General features: G+C 47.7%; 7 protein-coding genes across 7 annotated transcripts; 5 read left to right on the top strand and 2 right to left on the bottom strand.

The window, feature by feature from the left end:
- The first annotated feature begins 1,332 nt into the window (after positions 1 to 1,332).
- LOC131558391 (histone H2A) lies at positions 1,333 to 2,181 on the top strand. The gene has a single exon (XM_058806096.1). It carries the CDS (start codon positions 1,361 to 1,363, stop codon positions 1,748 to 1,750), a length of 390 nt encoding a protein of 129 aa, XP_058662079.1. The 5' UTR covers positions 1,333 to 1,360; the 3' UTR covers positions 1,751 to 2,181.
- Positions 2,182 to 3,591: 1,410 nt separating this feature from the next.
- On the top strand, positions 3,592 to 4,655 carry LOC131558044 (histone H1). Its single transcript, XM_058805602.1, has one exon. It carries the CDS (start codon positions 3,892 to 3,894, stop codon positions 4,546 to 4,548), a length of 657 nt encoding a protein of 218 aa, XP_058661585.1. The 5' UTR covers positions 3,592 to 3,891; the 3' UTR covers positions 4,549 to 4,655.
- Positions 4,656 to 5,804: 1,149 nt separating this feature from the next.
- LOC131558115 (histone H2B 1/2/3/4/6) lies at positions 5,805 to 6,604 on the bottom strand. Its single transcript, XM_058805724.1, has one exon. The coding sequence runs from the start codon at positions 6,260 to 6,262 to the stop codon at positions 5,882 to 5,884; it is 381 nt and encodes a 126-aa protein (XP_058661707.1). The 5' UTR covers positions 6,263 to 6,604; the 3' UTR covers positions 5,805 to 5,881.
- A 2,371-nt stretch (positions 6,605 to 8,975) lies between these two features.
- Positions 8,976 to 9,318, top strand: LOC131558123 (histone H4). The gene has a single exon (XM_058805733.1). It carries the CDS (start codon positions 8,979 to 8,981, stop codon positions 9,288 to 9,290), a length of 312 nt encoding a protein of 103 aa, XP_058661716.1. The 5' UTR covers positions 8,976 to 8,978; the 3' UTR covers positions 9,291 to 9,318.
- A 394-nt stretch (positions 9,319 to 9,712) lies between these two features.
- On the top strand, positions 9,713 to 10,137 carry LOC131558108 (histone H2B 7). Its single transcript, XM_058805715.1, has one exon. The coding sequence runs from the start codon at positions 9,757 to 9,759 to the stop codon at positions 10,135 to 10,137; it is 381 nt and encodes a 126-aa protein (XP_058661698.1). The 5' UTR covers positions 9,713 to 9,756.
- Positions 10,138 to 20,878: 10,741 nt separating this feature from the next.
- On the bottom strand, positions 20,879 to 21,362 carry LOC131558116 (histone H2B 8). The gene has a single exon (XM_058805725.1). It carries the CDS (start codon positions 21,334 to 21,336, stop codon positions 20,956 to 20,958), a length of 381 nt encoding a protein of 126 aa, XP_058661708.1. The 5' UTR covers positions 21,337 to 21,362; the 3' UTR covers positions 20,879 to 20,955.
- Positions 21,363 to 21,689: 327 nt separating this feature from the next.
- LOC131558111 (histone H2A-IV) lies at positions 21,690 to 22,371 on the top strand. The gene has a single exon (XM_058805720.1). It carries the CDS (start codon positions 21,712 to 21,714, stop codon positions 22,099 to 22,101), a length of 390 nt encoding a protein of 129 aa, XP_058661703.1. The 5' UTR covers positions 21,690 to 21,711; the 3' UTR covers positions 22,102 to 22,371.
- Positions 22,372 to 24,996: the final 2,625 nt, after the last annotated feature.

Raw genomic sequence — 24,996 nt, 5'->3', positions numbered from 1 at the left:
AGGGGGGAGGGTTCTTAGCTCGCCTTGGAAGATGATAGAGTCATTCAGAACCTCAGAAAAGTAATAATCACATTATTAATAACATATACTTACTTACTTTTTCCTACTAAGCTTCTGCTATGTTCCTAAGTTCCTAAACATCCCTTTTAATACACATATCCCTGGATATGGAGATGATACTCTTATAAAATCTTTATTGGTAGGTAGTAAAAGCTGAAATCCTGATACACTACTCATAATTACAAAACAATTCATTTTATACACTCTGGGAGGTTTGCTTCATATCAAGCCTCAGATAACTGTTGGGTGCATCATGGACAGGCTACCTTAAGTAAAAATTAGTAAACAATTTTAATGTTAAAAGATTGACATAATTTTAGTTGTGGCTAATATTAGGATAGCAGACTAGCAGATAGCTCAGACAATATGTTTAGTTTGCTCTACATTTCAGGTTTTGCTGAATGCACCATGTTTTGAGGTTAAATCTTCTTAAAGAAGACAAAGTCATTAGCTAACCAAATTTACACTTGAAAACTTTGAATCTGTTTTCACAAATTTCACAAATTCTGGACATAATCAAAAATGGTTGCACGACAGTTCTCTGTACCGAGAACATAAAATTTACATGAGCCCACCCACCTAATGCATATTGTGTGATGTAACTACACAATCCTTGAAACACGAAATTCTTTGTTTATTAAGCAACTTCTGTTGTGGAAGTTAGCTGATGACATCAGTTATGTTTACCAAAGTTGAGAAAATTCATCTTGAAGTCAGATAATTCAGTTTGAAAACACCAATGTGAGTGATTGCAGCAATACTGAAGTAATTTGTCTCTAGAATCAGAGAAACGTGTATTATGTCTTCCTGCTTAGTTTATACACCTATCAGTAGTGCTGGGGTATAAATGCTCCTACTGAAAGTAAAGCTTCTCTTTTATCATAGCAGTAACACATTTTTAAAGTAGCCCTGCAGGTTTAAAATACAGGATTATTTCTGAACCGGCAACCATGGCATTGAGCGGGGTTCTGGGGAGGCTGCTGTGCTCCGCCCGGCCGGCCGGGCTGTGCTCTCGCGCTCTCCCGGGCCGGCCGGGCGGAGCCGTTTCCCCGGCGCTGCCCTCGCTCCCGGAGCGGGGCCGGGACCGGCAGCGGGGGCGGCACCGCGGGAGCGGCCGCCGGCGGCTCCCATTGGTCGAATTTGGATCCGCGGCGCCATTGGTCGGAACGAGCCGGAGCGCGCCGCGTCCAATCAGCGAGCCGGCGGGGCGCGCGCAGGAGCTATAAAACCGACCGCGCACGGGGCGCGGAGGCACGTGACTGCGTCAGTCGGTTCGTGCGGCGGCGTCGGAGCGGGAGCCATGTCGGGTCGCGGGAAGCAGGGCGGCAAGGCGCGGGCCAAGGCCAAGTCGCGCTCGTCGCGGGCCGGGCTGCAGTTCCCCGTGGGCCGCGTGCACCGGCTGCTGCGCAAGGGCAACTACGCGGAGCGCGTGGGCGCGGGCGCGCCGGTGTACCTGGCGGCCGTGCTGGAGTACCTGACGGCCGAGATCCTGGAGCTGGCGGGCAACGCGGCCCGCGACAACAAGAAGACGCGCATCATCCCCCGCCACCTGCAGCTCGCCATCCGCAACGACGAGGAGCTCAACAAGCTGCTGGGCAAGGTGACGATCGCGCAGGGCGGCGTGCTGCCCAACATCCAGGCCGTGCTGCTGCCCAAGAAGACCGACAGCCACAAGGCGAAAAGCAAGTGAAAAAAGTCCGAGGAGCGCTCCCAACCTCAAAAGTAACCCAAAGGCTCTTTTCAGAGCCACCACTTCCTCATAAAAGGAGCTGTACATCCTAGTAAAAAAACCAAACTAAACACTTCCCTTCCCCCTCCCCTTTCTCAGAAAACCTAAAATGTAACTAAAATGAACAATCCCCCTAAAACACCCCAAATCCTTTTAATCTTAGCTCTTGGAAAAAATCCAAAACCAAACCGCCCTAAATACTTTGCATCTTAGCTCTTAAATGATGATCAAAACTTTGTGAAATCTACTGTGTAGTAAAATAAATCACTTCGTGTTAATTAAAGTTTGTTAAGATTGTAGGAAAGAACCTCCACCCCCATCAGGCCTCTCCTTTTATCAGCTCGGCCCTCTGTGAAGTTCAGGTAATTCACTGATGTATTTAAAAACAGCCCTGTCCCCTCTGAACAACTTTTAGACCTACAGATATTGTTGGAAGTTTTTTGGTTTTCTTGGTTTGTTGTTTTTCTTTTTTTTTATTGGTTTAGTTTTGTTGTTGTTTTGTATTAAAAGGCATTCTGAGTTACTTATCCTTATTTCTCATTAAAAATCTTTGAGCTGCTGAGCCCATTTTCTGCCTCAAATCTGAAGCAGTTTGAGAATAATTCATCACAACACCCAGGCAATCTGAGGTGAAAGGGACTGTTGCCAGTTTTGATTCCATCTTCTACATAATGCTAAATATAAACCATAAATATGCTGAAATAGAAACATAAAATCTGCTATTATTGGTCAAAAAACATATTTTAATAATTATCCATTTGAAAACATAAGTTACATTAATCATAACATTGTCCAGAATTTTAGTATCACCAACAGTTACAATATCAAGAGGTAAAAAGGAGGTTACAGGCCTTTGTCAAAACAATGGGTTATAGGCATTAATAAACATGTCATAGAATACTTCTTTTTATGCTTTGTAGTCTGAAAAACAAAGTGCATTTATTTTTAATTGAAGCTTGGTCTTGGAAAAGAGCTTCTAAAGAGTGTCCCCCCTCTTGCTTAGCAGCCAGCTGCTCCAGTGCAGCAGATCCATCAAGACACGCCATTTTTAGCATCAATTCCAGTGTAGGGAGCAATCACTGGACAGTAAGAAAATGGAATATTTAGGAAATTGCTGTGAAAGAGGAATCCTGACTGATCACTGGAGCAAGTTTTAATTTGTTCAAGTAATGGCAAAATCAGCAGCAGCAGTGTCTCCTTAAACAATGATGACTCAGATTTTTGCCAATCCAGCTGTATCAAAATAAAAACACTGACATACTATGAAATGAGAGGCCACTGGTTATTATTATTAACAAAAATTGGCCGTGTTAAGTTTTTATGTCACCTAAATTATTAAGAAAGTGAGTATTTCTGTGGCAGAGGACGAGGGAACCATGTCTGCATTGTGTGCACTGAGCAACACAGCACAAACTGCTGTGCTGTAAAAAGTCACCTCCTTCGGTGGGACAAAAAGCCCTTCACGGGACTTTAACCCGCTCCTTGCCTTGCTGCATAACGCACCAATTTAATTTCTCTTCATTATTTTGAAAGAGGTAAATGGTTTTGGACAAAGGAGCTAATTTCTAATCCATATTCAGTGCTCAGGATGAGCCTGTGTTACTTACTCCTCTTTGAAATCAAATTGCGACTAAAATATCGATCTAAATCCCTCCTTTTCAGTTCAGATTAAGAGAAGACCCTTTAAAGAACGTTAATTAATTACTTTGGAAATCTGGTTCCCCACATCGCGGATTTTATTTAGAAGGAAAAACAAAAGTTTCTGTCTCCCGAGGTCTGTTCAGGTCCAGGACTCGGTGTTTATCGCCTCTTTTTTAGCTCACCCATTGCCTCTTCGAAAGGAAACTCGGCCGAGGGGAGCAAGAGTCTTTCTTCTCCACGCCGCCGCGAACCGGGGGGGGGTCGGTGGCGGAATTTCCGCTAAAAAGGGCCCTTTTGGGCTCCTAAGAAACACAAACCGAGCGGGGCGAAGGCACCTTCCAGCCGGCCGCCGGGGCGGGCCCTGCAGCGCACCAATCAGCGCGCGCCTCGCTCTATAAAAGCCAGGCCGCCGACTCGCTGCAGGCCCAGTGCTCTGCCCGGCTCCGGACCCGGCCGGCACCATGTCCGAGACCGCGCCCGTCGCCGCTCCCGCTGTCTCCGCGCCCGCCGCCAAGGCCGCCGCCAAGAAGCCGAAGAAGGCGGCGAGCGGCTCCAAGGCCCGCAAGCCCGCGGGGCCCAGCGTCACCGAGCTGATCACCAAGGCCGTGTCCGCCTCCAAGGAGCGCAAGGGGCTCTCGCTCGCCGCGCTCAAGAAGGCGCTGGCCGCCGGCGGCTACGATGTGGAGAAGAACAACAGCCGCATCAAGCTGGGGCTCAAGAGCCTCGTCAGCAAGGGCACCCTGGTGCAGACCAAGGGCACCGGCGCCTCCGGCTCCTTCAAGCTGAATAAGAAGCCGGGGGAGACAAAAGAAAAAGCGACCAAGAAGAAGCCCGCAGCCAAGCCTAAGAAGCCGGCGGCCAAGAAGCCCGCCAGCGCCGCCAAGAAGCCCAAGAAAGCGGCGGCGGTGAAGAAGAGCCCCAAGAAGGCGAAGAAGCCGGCGGCTGCAGCGGCCAAGAAAGCGGCCAAGAGCCCCAAGAAAGCCGCCAAGGCCGGGCGCCCCAAGAAGGCGGCCAAGAGCCCGGCCAAGGCAAAGGCCGTGAAGCCCAAAGCGGCCAAGCCCAAGGCAGCCAAACCCAAAGCGGCCAAGGCGAAGAAGGCGGCGCCCAAAAAGAAGTAAGGTGCCTGAGAGAAATTGAGTCTGCTCATCTAAATAAACCCAAAGGCTCTTTTAAGAGCCACCCACTTAATCTCAAAAAGAGCTGAAACACTATGGTGCTACATCAACAGCCCCAAATCAGTCACAGATTTCGGTGGGAGTTCACAGGGCGTTAATAAAGTTCAGATTTTGGGTACGAGTGCGCTCCTCAGCGCCTGCGTGGGAGATTGGGGCTCCCTTTGCAAGGCAGCGTGTCCCTGGGTGCGTTTGGGAACGCTGCGATAACAGCTGTGCCCGCCCCGCCCCTGCCCATTGACCGGCGCCGCCCGGAGCCGAGGGAGGTGGTGTCGGCGGAGCGGCGAGCGCCCTTTGCTCCGGTGCCCGGGGCCGTTTGAAAGTGCCGCCCTGGGCCGCGATTGGGCCCGCGCCGCCTTCCCGCCGCTCCGCCCTCCGGGGCCCGACCCCCCCGCGGCCCCAGCCCGGCCGGACGGTGACGCGCGGAGCCGCGCATCGGCCCTCCCTCCTTCATTCCCTCCCTCCTTCATTCCCTCCCTCCTTCATTCCCTCCCTCCCTCCTTCATTCCCTCCCTCCCTCCCTCCCTCCCTCCCTCCCTCCCTCCCTCCCTCCCTCCCTCCCTCCCTCCGAGCCGGGGGGCTGGGTAAGGCGGGCCGGGGATCAGAGCACGGACGGGAACGTGCGGGCCGTGCCACGGCCCCGTCCGGCGGCAGCTGCAGCGGGGCCCCGGTGCCGCGGCGGGGCAGGAAGGGCTGCGCCCCACGCTCCGGTTCTCCCCGGCTCCCTCTAAATCCTGCAGTAAATCACTGAGAGCCCTTTTCTCGGCAGTTATCTCCTGCGTGACTCTGGGGCCATGGGTGTTTTAAGCCCGAAACGCCGCAGTTGAAATATCTAATCCTACTACGTGTACAGACCCCCCCTCTAAATTAAGCCACCAAGACAGAAAAAACCTTTTTTATTTTACTGCTTTAGTGCATTTGGAGTATGTGCTACGTGTTTTGCGTAAAAGGCATTTAACCCTTAGAAAATTTAACCAATTTCACCTTCTCCGCGGGACTTGGAATTGGACAAGTTGTTGCTGCTTTTTAGTCCCTTTTGAGAAGGAACCGGATTAGAGGTTGTGAACAAGTTGATATACCGCGCATAAACAAGATACTTTCTAAAAATATTAGTAGGTACATTTAAACTTGCTAGAACACCAAGTGATCTAAAAATTAACGTGCAAATGTGAAGCTATTTACATACCTCCCCACTAAAAGCATTGATTCAGCTCTTTTATTGAAAAAATTGGTGGCTCTTAAAAGAGCCTTTGGGTTAAAATTGACGGTCCGAGGCGCCCTACTTGGAGCTGGTGTACTTGGTGACGGCCTTGGTGCCCTCGGACACGGCGTGCTTGGCCAGCTCGCCGGGCAGCAGCAGGCGCACGGCCGTCTGGATCTCCCGCGAGGTGATGGTGGAGCGCTTGTTGTAGTGCGCCAGGCGCGAGGCCTCGCCCGCGATGCGCTCGAAGATGTCGTTGACGAAGGAGTTCATGATGCCCATGGCCTTGGACGAGATGCCCGTGTCGGGGTGCACCTGCTTCAGCACCTTGTACACGTAGATGGAGTAGCTCTCCTTGCGGCTCTTCTTGCGCTTCTTGTCGCCCTTCTTCTGCGTCTTGGTCACCGCCTTCTTGGAGCCCTTCTTGGGCGCGGGGGCGGACTTGGCCGGCTCGGGCATGGCTGCTCTCCCTGACTGCGCGGTCACAGCGATATGCCGGATAATGCGATTACTGCTGTATTTATAGGGCCCTTATGCAAATTGCTGGTATCAGAAAGCAGCACTTCCATTGGACAACTTCCGTAGTGACGTCATTCGCAGACCGAGGTGCTCTGCTATTGGTACTTTTTAAACACCACGCTAGGATTGGTCGTTGATTCGAATACTATCAGCCAATCAGAATGAGCTCTCTCAATCCCAGCCCTGGTGCCGAAGCTCCGCTGCGGCGCGGCCTCTCCCCGGCCCGGGGTCCCCCCCAGCACCCGGCGGGTTCGGAGCAGCAAAACTTCCTTAAGGGCATTTCTGAGGAAAGAAAAAAGCAAACCCAGAAACAAACAACTTGTGAGGGGTTCTGCTACTGTTTTTTTTTTCTTCCTTTTTTTCTTTTTTTTTTTTTTTTTTCTACAAGAAGGAGCATATCTTCATAGAACAATCTGTAACAGCCACGGCATAAATGTAAAAGGGAAAATGATGCAACAGATGCAAGGAAAGATATGGAGTCTGGAATACAAGCACTGTTAATCGTGTTTAGAACTAATCCTTTTGGCCCATAGAGTGTGGTTTCTTTTTCATCAATTTAAATGAGATGGAAGTGGTGATTTAATTTGTAACATTAAATGATTGGATTTCTTCTCAGATGGAATAAGTATTGGAAGTATGTGTTTAAGCCAAAACCATGATAACCCTAAAAATTAGATGTGGATTTTATTCTGTAGTTGGAAATTATCACAAACCAGAAAATCAAGCTGTTTTCTTGTTAATATGAATTCATTGTGCAAGAGGAAAATATGATTTTATTTCCTTTTGGAAACTTTAAGGACTGTTCAAAGAATGGACTTACCTGGTATCAGAGGAGAAAGGTTTCTTGTGTAGGCTCATGCCACCTGTCGGGGACAAGGGAAAAAAGAGATCTTAGCAAGCTGGTCTTGCTTCTGCTCTCTTTTCCATTTTACCGTGCTGAGCAGAAGCACAGATCCACAAAGATCTCCGGTCTGTTTGCAAAGTAGTGGAGTCTGAAGGGAAGCAGACAAAGAAAGGGTGGAATATTTTTCCTTCCCAGTGAGAAAGGCTTACTTGAAAGTGCTTCTGCTATTCATATCTCCTAAACTGTGGAGGCAAAGCAGTGTTGAAAAGAGCAGCTCAATTCTGCCTTGGTTATTTCGCTGCTCTGCTTTAATACCTGCCCTCTCTCCACAGCCCTGCTGCCTCTCATCCACAACAGGGATCTTTGCTGGAGATTTAGATTAATTTCTGAACATAACTTTATTTTAATGTGGTGTAATTTTCTATGGGGAACACAGAGAAAGGAACCAAGAAGTCCCAGGAAAAGGTAAAGAACAACTTGGCCATCAAGAGGAGACAGCACATAGCAATAAGGAAAATTGCAAATTTACTGATGATGATGAGACACATCTGTCTTGTGGTTGGGATTATTTGGGAAAATTTTAAAGTGCATGAGGAACCTTAGAATCACATTTGAGAAGCTGGGTTGCAAGGCTGTGGGCAGCTATTGTAGATCTTTCAGTTGTTGAGACTGAAATTTTAGGCATAATTGCATGATTTGCTCCATACTTTGTCACCTGTAGCTGCAAGTTTTCTATTCTAATTTTGTAAATTGTTGAGTGTTGTTATCATCTGAAGACCCTGTAACTCCCTGGAGAAACATTAAATATATGTGTCATTTCAATAACAAAATTTAAGTGTACTAAAAAAGACCAAGATAAAAAAAAAAAAAGAGCAAAGAGGGGAAGGAGGCAAACCATGCATTTTTCAAAAAAAAAAAAAAAAAAAAGAAAAAATGAACTTTTAAAACTATTAATACTAAAGGTAACTAAGATGACGGAACTCATTAAAATGAATGCAGCTGTAGGACAGCAGTAAGGAAAAAATACTGGTTGTGTTCAAAAAGTAATATTAAATGAAAAAAAAACAGTGAAAGGAGTGAGACCATGAAAATCACCACCACGTGCCACTTTTTAAAAGCACATGAAGTGTGGTATAGGTTTTTGTCATAGGTATAGCAGCAAGAGGCATAAATCAGCTCCTTCATCAACACATCAGACCCACAAAAAAACCAAAGCTATGTGATCATGAAGTCTAGGACATGGGATACAAAAAATAATTCCACCACGGTGGAAATTTAAAGGGTTGCCCTGACAGGGAATAAAACAAGCAAACACATGCGTAGCATCTTACTCCCGTTTCTGAGCTCTCGGCAGAAAAAGGTTCATTTACCGCAGAAGCGGGACCGCTCTGTCCCCTGCCGGGCCGGGCCCTTTGTCGGGCACAGCTCGCTGGCGGCGGCGCAGCGCGGGCGGGACGCGGTTCCGCCGCCATTGGCCGGGCTGTGCCGCAGCCCCGCGGCCGGCGGGGCCCCGCTCCGTGCGGGCACCGAGAGCCCTCGGGCGGGGCCGGGCAGGCGGGCGGAGCGCGGCGGGCACGGGGAGAGCCCGGCCGGATCCGCTCCGGGCCCCGCAGGGTTCGGGCTCCGGGGGCGGGGCCGGGCCCGAGCCGGGAGCGACGGCGGCAAAGGCCCGGCCCGCGGGGGGAGGGGCGCGCACAGAGCCCGCCCCGGCCCGGCCCCGGCGCAGTCCTCAAGCAGGTCGGACCGCCGCCCATATAGAGCCGCGCGGGGGCTGGCTTCCTTCATTGCCTTTGCTGCTTTGAGAGTGTGACCATGTCTGGCCGGGGCAAGGGCGGCAAGGGGCTCGGCAAGGGCGGCGCCAAGCGCCACCGCAAGGTGCTGCGCGACAACATCCAGGGCATCACCAAGCCGGCCATCCGCCGCCTGGCTCGGCGCGGCGGCGTCAAGCGCATCTCGGGGCTCATCTACGAAGAGACGCGCGGCGTGCTCAAGGTCTTCCTGGAGAACGTCATCCGCGACGCCGTCACCTACACGGAGCACGCCAAGAGGAAGACGGTCACGGCCATGGACGTGGTCTACGCCCTCAAGCGCCAGGGTCGCACCCTCTACGGCTTCGGCGGTTAAACTTAACATAGTTCTAACTTACCCTGTTTTAAACACCAAAGGCTCTTTTCAGAGCCACACACAATTTCACCATAAGAGCTGTTAATTACTAATCCTTATATCCGTGTTGATAAGGTTATTAAAAAATTCTTACCTGTAAAAGGTAAGAATTTAGAAGTCCTCATGGGGCTATAGTCATTGGTGGTGAATACGCTAGTGAATGTCCACCCAGTGCAGCTTGCATCACGCGCTGCTTATTTGTTTTTAGACCCAGGACCCTAACTGCGGCACGATTGTGTAAAAGCGGCGCCTGAGCTCTGGCGGTTACAGGACGGAAGTGCCTGGCGTTACGTTGTACTTTCTACTCCAATAGGAATGGACCAATTACGATGCTATAATTTGCATAACGCCGTTATAAATAGGGGGGGTAGGCGCCATTTTCGATGTTGTTGTGTTACGGGGAAGATCCTGGCAGGAAACATTAAGGATGCCTGAGCCGGCGAAGTCTGCTCCAGCACCGAAGAAAGGCTCCAAGAAGGCGGTGACCAAGACGCAGAAGAAGGGCGACAAGAAGCGCAAGAGGGCAAGGAAAGAGAGCTACTCCATCTACGTGTACAAGGTGCTGAAGCAGGTGCACCCCGACACGGGCATCTCGTCCAAGGCCATGAGTATCATGAATTCTTTCGTCAACGACATCTTCGAGCGCATCGCGGGCGAGGCCTCGCGCCTGGCGCACTACAACAAGCGCTCCACCATCACCTCGCGGGAGATCCAGACGGCCGTGCGCCTGCTGCTGCCCGGCGAGCTGGCCAAGCACGCCGTGTCCGAGGGCACCAAGGCCGTCACCAAGTACACCAGCTCCAAGTAAAAGGATACAAATTATAAACCAAACGGCTCTTTTAAGAGCCACCACACGTTCCTTATAAGAGCTGTGATTGCAAATACCACTTTTTAAAAATGTGGATTATGTACTATGAATCTCAAGAACTAACAGTATAGGTTCGAATTACTACGCAATTTTTCAGAATTCTTATCCTCTGCATTACTAGCTTAAGTAATTACAAGCTCTATTTGTGAAACTTGTGTGTGGCTCTGAAAAGAGCCTTTGGTGTTTTAACAGTGTGAGTTAGAACTATATTAAGTTTAACCGCCGAAACCGTAGAGAGTGCGACCCTGGCGCTTGAGGGCGTAGACCACGTCCATGGCCGTGACCGTCTTCCTCTTGGCGTGCTCCGTGTAGGTGACGGCGTCGCGGATGACGTTCTCCAGGAAGACCTTGAGCACGCCGCGCGTCTCTTCGTAGATGAGCCCCGAGATGCGCTTGACGCCGCCGCGCCGAGCCAGGCGGCGGATGGCCGGCTTGGTGATGCCCTGGATGTTGTCGCGCAGCACCTTGCGGTGGCGCTTGGCGCCGCCCTTGCCGAGCCCCTTGCCGCCCTTGCCCCGGCCAGACATGGTCACACGCTCCGCTCAACACCGCACTGCACTCTGTTATCTTCCCTCAGGGTCTCTTTATTACCCGCGGTCCGACCTGGTTGAGGACTGCAGGAAAAGGCGTGGTCTCCTCCCCGGCCCCGCCTCCCTCGCGCGGCGCGACCGCGGCGCTTTCCCGCTCCCGCTCCCGCCGCTCGCCTCCCTTGGCTGCTCTCCCGTCCCGCCCCGGCCGTGCCCCCGCGCGGTCACAGCTCCCCGGAGCTCCGAGTCTCCGCCCGGAGCAGGAGCCGGGATCGCCGCACCCTCTTCCGGCGCCCCCTTTGCCTCCCTTCCCCGCTGCCCGCGGGTCTGCGGCAAAATCCTGCCAATGCGGGCCCTCGCCCTGCGCTCCCTCCCCGCCTCTCATGCGCTGCTCTCGCCTCGCTCATCCCAGCTTCTGCTCCTGCTTTGGACGCTTCAAGTGTTCCTTTTTGATTTTTCGGTTGTTCGCATGTGCCTGCATCGACACCTTCCTCGGGAGAATTTTTATAATCTCTGCCAACCTTGTTCTCTGCGACCTACAGCTTCTTTCTAAGTTCTTTTTGTTTAAAACAGCAGGGGAAGGAAATGCTCAAGCCGTGTCATGCCTAGAGGACTTTTCCTTTATTCCTTTTTTTTTTTTTTTTTTTTTTTTTTTTTTTATGTAATATCGAATTTCCTCAGTGAGGATTAAAGGGTGAACAGTCCTGTGGCCTGTGTTTGTTTTACTGGGCTTTGTTTGTTTGTTTCCCTGGAAACAAAAGCCCTCACATGTGCTAACACATACATCTTGTCTGTCATACCTTTACCTATGCAGGATATTTTTCACCATTTCTAGGAAAGCTGAAAGCATAGAAAATAAGAGACCATAAGGCAGAAGACATTGCTTGCCACAACATTTTCTGGGAATGCTTCTTACGAGGGAAGTAGGAGACCTCTTCTTGCCCCACACTGTAATGGAAAGACAATTTCAAGTTTCTCTCATTTGGGTTATCCCCTTGCTAAACATGCACCATTTAAAATAGGAATGCTACTCATAATTTTACAGTCAATACCAAAATACAGGTGAATGTTCCAGTACTACTAAGTTTCCTGGATTAAGGCAGGATTGAATAAACTGATAAATTTTCTTTCCTGACATAGATGCTATAAAACTGATTTATATTGAGATTAAACTCAATTTCACAATTAAAGAACATTTAGGGCCACTTGGCATTTTCTTTTTCTAATTTTATAGCAACATTTTTTCATAAATTTCTATTGATTTGGGGTAATAATGAATAATCTTTACAGTTACTAGAGGAATATTGACATAGAAGTAAATAAATCTTTTAAAAGTATGAAAATAAGAATTTACCAAAGAACCTTTTAGGGATTTTGTTTCGGTGTTTTTTTCTGGTTTAATTTGCAATTAGTCTTCATATTCTGAGAACTCTTATCATTATAAAACATTTTCACTGGAATGATTTTGTGTAACTTTGAAAAAGAAAAAATGTGCTGCTGTAACAATAGTCACATTCCTTAGGATCATTCTTTCTTATTAATGACTCACACATTTTAGGGTAAGAAATTTCTTTCTTTACCTGCTCTCATCCTCTCAAAAGTGTAGTAGACACATGATCAAAAAGAAATCTGCTGTCTTTTATAAGACAGATTTATCCAAACTACTTTTTCCAAACACAGGAAAATAATGAAACATTTCTGGATTTGGTTGGTTTTGCTGGGGTTCATTCATTTGTTTGCTTGCTTGTTTTGCTGTGGTTATCTTTCAGCTCTTTTTTCTATTTCCCTCTGCACCAGACAACTTTGTTCAAAGCTCTTCAGCCTTCTTTATGAAGCCATAAACTTACTGATAGAATCTATTCTATAACTCAGGCAACTGCTTGGTTTGGAATTGCGACTCCAGCGTTTAGGGATGCATCATAGTGCATTTGCTTTTCATTCTTCCCTAACATGAGGCCCTCTTGGCTTTCCTGCTTGGTCACCTCCTGATAAGCACGGCCAGCCAACCTTCTGTTTGATTCCCACATTTCAGCTGCAGTCTTCCACAAGGCAGTGACCCATCCATTTGCACCTGTGTGACACTCTCCTGTCACATCAGCCTGTTACACTTAAAAAAACCCATAAAAAAACTAAAAAAAAAAAAAAAAAAACACCCCAAAACAACAAACCCCCCAAAAACCGACAAACCTCACCCTCTAAAGTCTTGAGGATAAAATTTTATTACTTGAAAGTGTTCTTAAAATACAGCATATACAGCTGCTTGCAAAATACTGTGTGTTATGAAATACCTCTATAATGTAGTCTTGCTGCCATGCATTTTAGGGCCTTTAAATCAGATGAATTTTATAAGCATGGTAAGAAATTATTCCCATTTAAAGATCCCAGTTACAGATCTTTGAAAACATATAATGACTGCATGCACACATGCACGCACACACATTACAATTGTAATTCAGTCCTCACATCATGGAATCAGTATTGAACTCACTTTTCATTTTATTTCAGCGTAGGCTGCACTCATGCTGCTGCGAGGTGAACTCAAACTCTGCATGCACCTGCCTAAACAACCACAAAACCCAGCAAGGACTGGCCTGGAATTGCTGCAGACTCTGTTACAGTTTTCAAGCACTGGATGCAGAGCTGAGGTGACACTTCTGTTCTGGAAATAGTTCTGTGTTATATTGGCCTACACTGAGAATACCAAAGGAGCCTGAGAGTGACAGATGCTGGCAACCACTCCATTTTCCTTTGGCGTCTGTATATTTACCACTCTTGGACTCTTAAATGCATCCCTCCTGGAAGTGAACCAGTCCATATCCATGTAGTGATCTTAAATTTTTCAAAACATGTTCCTTTTCCCGAAAAACAAAACCACAACAACCTGTCAGATGAGTCTGCCTGGAAGAACTGATGGGAAGTTCAAAACTGGCCCAAATAAGGGAAATAACATTTAATTTCAGCAACCAACAGCATACTTCATTTAGGAAAAAGGAGGGGAAGATAACCATCCTTAATGTTCTGTTTCACAACATAACTAACTTGAATTGCAGCTGGCCCTGTCTGTTGCTTAGAAGTGTTTCAATCTCAGTGTGACAAGGATTTTGACAGATCTAGCTGACTGCAGCAAAGCATTCAGAAATTCTGAAGTGCCACTTATCATTACATTGGTGCAATGGAGATCTTACCTGTTTTCCATGTATTATCAGGAGTTGGAATTAATTCAGGAAACATTCAGACCTCAGCACACTGAATTGGCATCTAACACACACAGAGATTTACATTTGACTTTTTGTTGTTCCTGAAAAGCTGCGTCTCAGAAACACTTTTTTGTTTTGTTTTGTTCTGTTCATGTGTTTTTTGGTTTTCGTGTGTGCTTTGTTTTTGGTCAAGCCTCTCACATCATGCCTTCAGCTCTAGATCCGTATGTTCATTACAGCATTGGCACACTGTCCTAAAATCCATGGGACCATATGGAACACTTACAGAGAAGTATGTCATGTGCCCTCTGGATCAATTACTTTCCTACTGATGGCATCACAAGTTGAAGGTCTTACAGGCCAGAATTTTTTGTGGCTTCACAGATCCATCCTGATGGATCAGTGCTGTGCTTGGAATAGCATAATAAATGAAAATCCATGTGCAGAGGGAAAGGGGATACCCATAAATACATCAAATACTCCTGGCACTAGATCTTCAGAAACAGAGTGATGAGCAAGAACAAAGTGTATAGAGAGAAGCATTAAGGACATAGAGGATATATAACCAATTTTTTTTAATATCTTAACTACATTTAACCCCCTCATGAGAACAGATGACAGCACAGCAGGGCACAGACTTGGCTGATGTGTAAAGACAAACTGATCATTAAAAAAGCATCTTCATGTTAATGGACTAAAACCTCACAGTGCTGAAGGGTAAAAGAACACGAAGGATGGGGAACCAGATATGGAACTGAACATTGTCATTCCATGTAAAGCACTGGATAAAGCGCCAGAGGTGACCCAGATGAGAGAGGTGAGGAGGGAGCAGTGTTGGGGCAGGGCCACGCTGCCCTTGTCATGTCCTTTGCCACGCCAGTGTCCCTGCAGGAGTGGGTTTGTGACTCTGACACGTCACCCTCAGAGCAGGCTCGGGCTGAGGCTGGAGTGCCCAGGAAGAGAAAGGGGTGGGGAAAGCAGGGCTGGGGCAGTGCCAGGTTCACCCTGGCATGGCTTGGGTGGCACCACTGCCCCTGGGGCTCTGGACTTAGGGGCTCTTTGAACCTGGAGCCAGACCAAAAAGCACCTTTAGACTGAGGTGCAGGGCACCACGGCTGGCACAGATGACAGCAGTATGGAGTGAGCAAGGTTGGGGCATGTCCTTTGCCACCCCAGTGTCCCTGGAGCTGCAGGATTTGTTTCTCTGATCCCTATCACTCATCACAGACTTGGGCTAAGGCCTCCAGCCAGATGGGCTTACCCTGTTTTATGTACAAATGGGTTTAATTCAAACTCAGTTTGCATTGGTTTGATACATTAGTGTTCCTTTAGTTTGTTTTCTTTTTATTACTAAACCCTGGTATTGCCATAACAGCTTCACTGAGAACAGAGCTTTCCATCTTGTGTTACAGGAAACTTCCATTAACTGCATTCTGCATATTCTCATGATGTATTAAGTAGTTTAGCATTAGTGGCTGGAGTGGTTGTAGCATTAGGCCACAAGAGCTGATCAAAATAAAAGGTTTTGTTAAAAGCTAATGGTGCTACAGTAACCAAAGCAGAATCAAAAAGGTAGGGGAAGACCAAGGAAACAACTCCAAGAATTGAGGTAATGTCAGATAAAAAAAAAAAAAAACACTGAAAAAAACCAAAAAAAACCCAAAACCAACCAACCAAAAAAAAACCCAACCAAAAAACAAAAAAAAAAAAACCAAACAAAACCCAAAAAACCAAAAAAAAAAACCCACAAAAATCCCAAAAAAACACAAACCCAAAAAAAACCCCAACCCAAAACAAAACAAAAAACCACCTCACAACTCCTAAAACAAAACAGACAACTGACCAGAAACAAGTGATGGACTTGGGAATTGAGTGCTGGGTGCCCTGTGTGGGATTAAAGTTTAATTTTTGGTGTAGTGGTCACCCTTCAGAGACACCCAACTCAAGCTGAAACCTGAGAACCAATGAAACACAAATTGGAAACATTCACTAGGACAAGGGCATTAATCAGCAGGATCCTAGGGTCAGACCATGTTATTGTGGCCAGTGTAATTAATGCCATCATGGGAGTAGCTGACAAAGTGCTTTCTAATATATAATATAAATTTTTTATAAATGCGGATAGTGTTGTGACCATGTTGTTTGCACATCTACAATCTGACACGTGCTGGGGCCCAGGCTGAAGGTAGAATGTGACCTGAAAGAGAGGAGAGGAGAGGAGAGGAGAGGAGAGGAGAGGAGAGGAGAGGAGAGGAGAGGAGAGGAGAGGAGAGGAGAGGAGAGGAGAGGAGAGGAGAGGAGAGGAGAGGAGAGAGCAGAGCAGTGATGGCCAGGCCTGTAGGAGAGGTGTGGTTGGCCAAGTTCAAACCTGAATTTGGTGGAATGAACAGGTGATTCAGATGGTGAAGAAGCCCTCAAGAGGGACTTGCAGATTGAAACATGTTTAGACCTATCTTTGCATGCTGGCCTGCATGGAAAGCACCTTTACAAAATACTTACACTAAAATAGTTAATTCAAATGAGAACCTTGCTTTCATATGGATATTTATCTGTTCAGATTTTTTCAGAAGCTAATAGCTGTCAAGTAGGACTGATTCAATTTCTTTTTTTTTTTTTTTTTTTTGTTCTAGAAAGATGCTGTCATCAGACATTTTATATATTTGGATGAAATGAAGAATTTCAGCAGAATGTCAGTAGTGATGCTCTGTTTTACCTGTTGGGCTGATAAGAACATTCTTCCAGGCCATGATTTTAATTTGAGCGAGTTCATCCATGGAGGATGATAAAGGGCCAGGAACAGTCCTAGCCAAGTATCTTGGTGAGCATCTAAAATCACCTGCAAATGCACCTTAATTACCAACAGCAGCTCTCAAGCCCATCCTCAGCTGCTCAGCACAGAGCTCTTGCTCACATCCAGCTTTGCCTTGGCAGCATTCTTTTATCTCAGGCTCCCCTGCAAAAAGCAAAAAAATGCAGCTGAACCTTGCTGGCACCAGAGGAACCTCCACGTTTATTCCCGCTTGGACTTAGGGAATCTTGCACCACATCACCTGTGTCTGCCTGACACCCATTTGCTGTGCATTACACCCCAAAACTACTTCAGGCTCAGGCATTATAATTTATGGTTTATATAAGACCTGAGAAAATAAAGAGCACTGCACATCTTTCTTTCTCAGCTGATGAAGTGTTAAGTGTTTTTCTTTTTTTACCATTCGAGCATGCAACTCTCTCTGAATTAATCCAAATACTTAATTTAGTAAAACAGTTTGAGGTCTTCAAAAGACAAGAGGAAAAGAGAGATGAAGGCAAATAAAACCTGTCTCCCTGTCTCACTGCTTAAATATAATTTGTTTCTTCAACATGCAAAAAAACCCAAAAAACCAAAAACAAACCACAAACCCAAACCTCCTCTCTCATCCCAAACCAAAAAACCCATTAATTCTGATGCTACATTTTTCTGAAATGTAACTAGTCTGACCAATAGCTTCTATAAGATATCAAATATCTTCTAAACAAACCGCTAGAAAAAGCGATTTTACTTGATTTAATATTTATTTTTCCTATAAGCATATGCAAACAGGTCCAGGTAAACATGTCTTTGGCCGCATCAGAATATGAATTGAGTTAGCTTTCACTACATCTCATTTCTGCAGTCCCACTGGCAATCTGCAGAAATACAAAAATCTGTTTGGAAAAACACCAGTCATATGCAATGAACAAATCTGGGGGGATGGATGAATAAATCACAGCAGAGACTTCTGAATTCCCAAAGCCCGGCTCCCCACGCCTCCCCCCCTCCCTTTTAACCCTCCGAGGCTCAGAAACAGAAAATGGCTGAAAGCGAGAAAAACAGGGGAAAGAAAATGGTGTCGAGGCTCTTGATTGGTCGGATTTTGCTGCAGAGTCCAAGTTTCTCACGGAGAGAAGGAAATATTCCTAAAATGAAGGTTTTATCAGCAATTAAGACTAAACTGAACCTTGCAATCTTAGGCTTTCTGGGAGAAATATTTCCTCTAAGCATTTCTCAGCGGCTCCTTGTTTCCTGGTTTGAATGAAGGCTGTGTTTAAGCTTCTTAAAGCCACCGGTACTAATTTGCAGCACCGAAAAACCAGAGGGACATAATTTCCAGTAATTCAGTGGAACAGCAGGCTCCCCAGATTACCTAAATCTACCTGTAGCATTAATATATATATATGTAAAGGGACCAGAAAGTCCGAAATAATTTTAGAAATGTACATTTTTCAGGCAACTACACATCTAATGACTAGGAGAGCAGGGGTGTGTGTGTGAGTGAATTTACAGTCAGGGAGAAATCCGTTTTCTGGGTATGTTCACAAAAATCACTGAACACGACGAATGAGGAAGAGCCTCCATTTAGAAATTATTCTAGACTTGCTATGTTTTCAAGCACAGATGCTTCTTGGAAAACACTCGGCCTGCGGTAACTTCAAGAAACCTTTTTGGGAGCCTCGATAACGACAGAGAAGATTGATGCAGCCAAAAATCCCCAACCATCCATTAAAGATGTCACACGTGTGGTCCTCGACGAGACTCCAGCAAGGAGCACGCACACGGCTCGGGAAAAGGACTCTGAAAACATCCTTGCCTCCACCTTGGAGTCCATCCGCCCCTCCACCGCTTTTGGAAATATTTTATCTCGGGAATAAATTGCAGCACTTGAAATGGGCTGGAAATGCCCGCGGGACGTCGCTCACGACCAGGAGCGATAGAGCACTGAGGAAAGCACCGATGGAGAATCCTTCCAGGGAGGGCGGGAAAGGAGTTCTTGCGCTCTCAGAAACAAAGTGAGTGCCACAGGCCCTCCCAAAAACAAAACAATAAAAAAAAAAGGGGGGGGGACGGGACGGCGAGATACAAGATACGATATTGAGATATTGATGCTGAAAAACGGTGAGGTTAAATGAGGGACAGAGAGGCAGCACATCGGCAACACACAGGAGAAATTTAGAGTGCAATAAACTTCTCCAGCCAGGGGAGCACGATTCTACAGAACTTCCCTTTGCGAATTCAAATAAATTATATCAAGACATGCTAACAGATAAAACCCACTTATCTTTTAAGTAGATAGCTTCCCTTGGAGAACAGTGAAAGCTGTTTCCTACAACCAAAATGACGTGAGATAAAAAATGGAGACCAGTTTTCAACCCTAAAAGAAAATTTGACTTATCAAAATCACTTTAAAAGAATTAACTGCACAACAGTTTTGCAAAACTCAAGACCTGACTCCTATAAAATACAGTTTATGCGTAATTTTGTACTTACTTGACGCGCAAGATCCTCTCGACTATAAGCCACCCCAAAAACATCACTTCTTACACATAATTAGGATTTTACAGCTCCTTAGTGACATTGTGGTGGCTCTTAAAAGAGCCTTTGGGTTTTCGATGGTCTGAAACTTCCGTCTGCCGACAGCTCAGGCGCGCTCTCCGCGGATGCGGCGGGCCAGCTGGATGTCCTTGGGCATGATGGTGACGCGCTTGGCGTGGATGGCGCACAGGTTGGTGTCCTCGAAGAGCCCCACCAGGTAGGCCTCGCTGGCCTCCTGCAGCGCCATGACGGCCGAGCTCTGGAAGCGCAGGTCGGTCTTGAAGTCCTGCGCGATCTCGCGCACCAGGCGCTGGAAGGGCAGCTTGCGGATCAGCAGCTCCGTGGACTTCTGGTAGCGCCGGATCTCGCGCAGCGCCACCGTGCCGGGCCGGTAGCGGTGCGGCTTCTTGACGCCGCCCGTGGCCGGCGCGCTCTTGCGGGCAGCCTTGGTGGCCAGCTGCTTGCGGGGCGCCTTGCCGCCCGTCGACTTCCGCGCCGTCTGCTTCGTGCGCGCCATCGCTGCCCGCCGAGGACCCCGAGCCGTGCAGGGAATGGACACTGATCTGGCAGCGGCCACTGGGGCCGCTATTTATGGGCAGCAGCGCGCTGTGATTGGCCAGCGCGCAGAGCCGGGCTGCCATTGGACAAGGGCCGAGTTTGAAAATCCCGCGCGGTGCGGGCCGTGGGGGGTGAAGGGGGGGGGCAGGCGGGAGCCGCCATCGCCGCCGCTCCCCGCCCTCCCCCGTCCCCCCCCCTCCCTGCCCGGAGCGGCCGCGCTCCCTCCTCTCTCATCCCTCAGCTCCGCCCTGCCGAGCGCCACTGGCGGCCGCCCGGAACACTCGCACAGCTGCAGCCCGCAGCAGACGTGGAGTTTTTACTCTGTCTCTGCCGTGGGTTTCTCGCAGCCTCTGCCCGGGACATCCTAGATTTAAGCCTCTTTTAAAAGGCGTTTACCCAAATGCAGCCTTCCCTGCGCATCCCGAGCTACCTGAGGTTCGTTAAAGCGCTCATCCTCGCTTTTCTGTTCTTTTTTTTTTTTTTCTTTCCCCCAAGTCTCTTATATTTACTTCTGATTTCCTATTGTGTTGTCACTTGCGCATTTCTTAATTCTGCCGTATTTCCACTGCACGGTGGTGTATTTTACTAATGTCTTCGACATTATTAAAGTACACCACTTCCTTATGAAATCTCTAGGACTAATAAAATTATGCTGTTCTCTATACCATAATGCACCTGCATTGCCTGTCACTATTGGTTTCGTTAAATATCGTCTTTAAATCATTACAGGTTAATCCCTAGTTTCCCGGTAAACAAGCCCCTTTGGTTTATGGCCAAGTCACTCCAGAATGACATCTCGTATTTAAAGGGGACAACAAACTGTCTTTGTGAAAAACTAGTACGAATAAATAGTCTGAAATTAAGACAGAAAGCTTTAATGGCTTTAAAACTCTTTAGGGGCTTAACATGCTTTTTATAGACCTGCGGGGCCAACTGACAGAACAGAACAGACAAGAGGACCCAAATCTTTCTAGATACCTGAACAGGATAAACATTTTTCCCTCATCTTCTGACAGCGTGTTCTAACCCAGTAACTAAAACAGTACAAGCACCACTCACCGATAAAAAACTGTGATCGACTCTTTTACTGAATATATGGGTGGCTCTGAAAAGAGCCTTTGGGTTAAAATTGACGGTCCGAGGCGCCCTACTTGGAGCTGGTGTACTTGGTGACGGCCTTGGTGCCCTCGGACACGGCGTGCTTGGCCAGCTCGCCGGGCAGCAGCAGGCGCACGGCCGTCTGGATCTCCCGCGAGGTGATGGTGGAGCGCTTGTTGTAGTGCGCCAGGCGCGAGGCCTCGCCCGCGATGCGCTCGAAGATGTCGTTGACGAAGGAGTTCATGATGCCCATGGCCTTGGACGAGATGCCCGTGTCGGGGTGCACCTGCTTCAGCACCTTGTACACGTAGATAGAGTAGCTCTCTTTCCTAGTCTTTCTACGCTTCTTGTCACCTTTCTTTTGAGTCTTGGTGACGGCTTTCTTAGAGCCTTTCTTAGGAGCAGGAGCGGATTTGGCTGGTTCCGGCATTTTACGGGTCTGTCTACACCTGGCTACCGCAGGAACGACGTAGGTACGAAACCGGAGCCACCCTTATTTATAGAGACGGTATGCAAATGAGATGACTCAACACTGTCCTTCGCTATTGGACAGCTCCGAGCTCAGTGACGTCAAATACATTGGATCTTCCATTGGTTGACTTTCTTATCTCCATTCCCATTGGCTAAATTCACAATCCCTCTCTCCTCCAATCAGAAGCCCAAGCCAGCCTCAACAGGAAGGTATAAAAAGGCAGCGTTAAAGCTTTTAGTGCCTTTACTCATTTTCGCGGCGTTATTTTTACTCCTGTCGCGCAGTTTTTCCGCGTACTCGGCTTTTTTTTTTTTTAATCCAGCTCCGTGAGCCATGTCGGGTCGCGGGAAGCAGGGCGGCAAGGCGCGGGCCAAGGCCAAGTCGCGCTCGTCGCGGGCCGGGCTGCAGTTCCCCGTGGGCCGCGTGCACCGGCTGCTGCGCAAGGGCAACTACGCGGAGCGCGTGGGCGCGGGCGCGCCGGTGTACCTGGCGGCCGTGCTGGAGTACCTGACGGCCGAGATCCTGGAGCTGGCGGGCAACGCGGCCCGCGACAACAAGAAGACGCGCATCATCCCCCGCCACCTGCAGCTCGCCATCCGCAACGACGAGGAGCTCAACAAGCTGCTGGGCAAGGTGACGATCGCGCAGGGCGGCGTGCTGCCCAACATCCAGGCCGTGCTGCTGCCCAAGAAGACCGACAGCCACAAGGCGAAAGCCAAGTAAATCTCGTCTGACTAACAACCCAAAGGCTCTTTTCAGAGCCACCCACATCTTCCTAGAAAGAGCAGGAACGCTTGACCCCAGGAATACATGCTGTATTAATATACCGGAAATCTTGAATTCTTAAGAGGCGGTGTCTATAATGTTATGTATCTCTAGGCTCTGCCTTGGTGTTCTGTAGCTTCCTCCCTTTTTTCTTTATCCTAGAAGTTACTTATGTAAGCGTGCATCAGTAACCTTTTTGAAAAAAAAAAAAATCAATAAAAGGCAGCGGTTTCCACGGATGAATTCGGTCACCGCTGTATGGTTTGAGAGGAGATGTGGGCTCCACCAGGCTGCCTCTCCCTCCCAGCCGGTGGGTTCCGTGGGGGGCAGCGCCGCTCCCCGGGGCAGGAAGGGCGGGGCGGGCCGGGGCGGCCAATGCGGCCGGAGCGCGGGGCTTTCAAACCGCGGGGAGCGGGGCCCTGCCCTGGGCCGGGCTGGAACGGAGGCTCCAGAGCCTCCTGCATAGGGGTTCCTGCCGTTTGCTGCTTTCTGTGCTTCTCTTTTCTCTGTTTTGCAGCCTTTCAGGCTTTAAGATAACCGTAAGTACTTTCCTGGGGCGCAGTCCAGGAGGGTTTCCAAAAGGTGGCATCAGGTGTTTTGAATTAAGAGTTCATTATTGTGATGGGTGATGGTGACAGCTGCAGAACTGGCTCGAGTGTCAGTTCGTGTAGAAGCCCTATGGAAAGTCACATATGCCCGGGAAGGGAGTCAGGATGTACTAGTCTGGCCCTGAACTGGTGTTGTAATTATTTCTCCTTCATCCTGGCAGAATGAGGTGCTCTTGACATTTTTCTGCAAAAGTCTCCTTTACTTATAAATTATGTTCTCCTGGATCCTGCTGCCTTTGGCTTCTCTCAGCTCTTAAGTACCGCTTTTTTGGCTTTGGTAGCCTTAGTTGTCATTTCAGGGCCCTTGGTTGCTACGGCTGCCTGGGCCTTCTTGGCTGCGGGAGCCCCTGGCGCCCCTAGAAGAGGGCACGGCCTTCAGATGTGGAAGCTGTGTTCTTTGGAGCTGCCAGCCTCTGCATCGCCCCTCTCGGGGTGCCAGGGGCTGGAAAATCCCGGTTACAGGCCAGGGATCGGGATTGGCAGGGAGGAGCTTCCGCGCCGTTGGTGCCTGCGGGGCCGCGCTGCTGGGGACGGCGGCAGCTCCTCTCTCCCTCCTCCGAACGGGGTAATTTTGGGGGTTTTACCTTTGTTTGTTTGTTTTTTTTTTTTTTATTTTTAATTTTGTTCTCGCTGTAAAAAACATGGCCTACCCTCCTTTGTTAGAATAGGGAATAGGTGTAGATAAACGACGCTGTAGCTTGGTTTTCTATCAGTAATGTTTTATGTGGAAAACTGCCCGAAGGGAAGGCAGGAATGCAGCGCCGGGAGCCTCCGAGTGAGGCTGCCCAGGGGCTGGGGAGGGGGTTTTCTTTGTTCCTGAAATCCTCCCTTGAGAACTAAGGCGAGGAAAACTCTGCTTTTCCTTTCCCCCTTTTTTTCCTTTTTTTTTTTTTTTTTTTCTTTTTTCCGGTGTTGTGCCTCAGGAGGCGGAGGAATGAGTCACTGGGGCCTTGTGTTAATGGAAAATGTTTTTCAGGCAGAGGGAGATAACGTGGGAGTGCCCGGCTGAAATCTCGCTTGGAAACAAGATAAGAATCGTGGCTCTGTTTCTAAGTGGTATACGATTCTTAAACAATTTTCAAAGGTTGTGTTCTTTTCCGTTGCTTGGTGATTTTTTTGGTTGTTATTGTTTTGGGCTTTTTTTTCCCTTTTTTTTTTTTTTTTGGGTTTTCTCCATGTTTATTATTTTGGATTTTCCTTTTCTTTCCCAAAATAGACAGAAAGAAGACTTCTCCCCCCCCTCCTTTTTTAAAATAATCTCTGTTCTGCTGGAGAAATTGCATTAGATATTAATAATCTACCATTCAGAGCTGGACTTTGACACAGCAGGAACTGCAGGACTTTATTGGTAACCATTCTGAAATTTGATGCTAGAATTAGGTTTAAAACACTTCAGGGTTTTTTGGTCGTTTTTTTTTGTTTGTTTGTTTGTTTTTGTTTGTTTCATAATTGCAATTTTGCTCTATTTTGCATATTTGGCAAAATAAGCTTCCATTGGTGTATATTTAGTAGAGAAGGAAGAGATTATGTGGGCCTGGAGAAGGGAGTTGATTTGTACAAGGTTCTGATTGGGCCATTTGAAAATCCTGAAACAGAAACCTCTCTCGGGTTTCATTTTTGTCCTTGAACACAGGGTGTGAGGAGGGAGCATCTCTTTTCAAGACCAATATTCGTATTTCCTTCTCAGGCACTTCAGGGTTTATGTTCTGCTTCTCTTGGAAATCGCATGTTTTGGTTTTGTTGGGTTTATTTCTTATTTCCTCTCTCCCTCTCCCCCCTGCTGATGTTTTAAAAATAATTAGGAAAATGTATTTTAACAGTTTTCAAATAAGATATAGGTAGGTTGTATTGTAGTGGGAAGTGTTTGTTTTTTTTTTTTTCCATCATGTTCCTCACTAGACACTCGTTAAGCTCAGCATTGTAATCCATTATGTTCACGATTTTCTAGCCATGTTTCCTCCTTGAGACAGCTCATGTAATGAGCTGGCTTTCCTTATACAGAGATTTTAAAATATCATGACATTTTCTATGCCACCAACAGGATTTTCATGATGGGTTTAAGTATATTTTTGTTAGTAGAGGAGATTTGATGAGTTCTGTATGCTAACTCCTCTTTTTCTTCAGCTAAATTATGCCTGGAATGTTTTAATGCAATTGCTGCATATCTGAGTTTCTCCTGGCCAGTCATTCACAACTAATGGAGAAGGGCAATATGTTTTTCTACCTCGGGTAACTGCTTGTTATA

This window comes from Ammospiza caudacuta, chromosome 5 (genome assembly GCF_027887145.1).
Source record: "Ammospiza caudacuta isolate bAmmCau1 chromosome 5, bAmmCau1.pri, whole genome shotgun sequence".
NCBI lineage: Eukaryota > Metazoa > Chordata > Aves > Passeriformes > Passerellidae > Ammospiza > Ammospiza caudacuta.
This window is presented reverse-complemented; position numbering and strand designations above follow the sequence as displayed.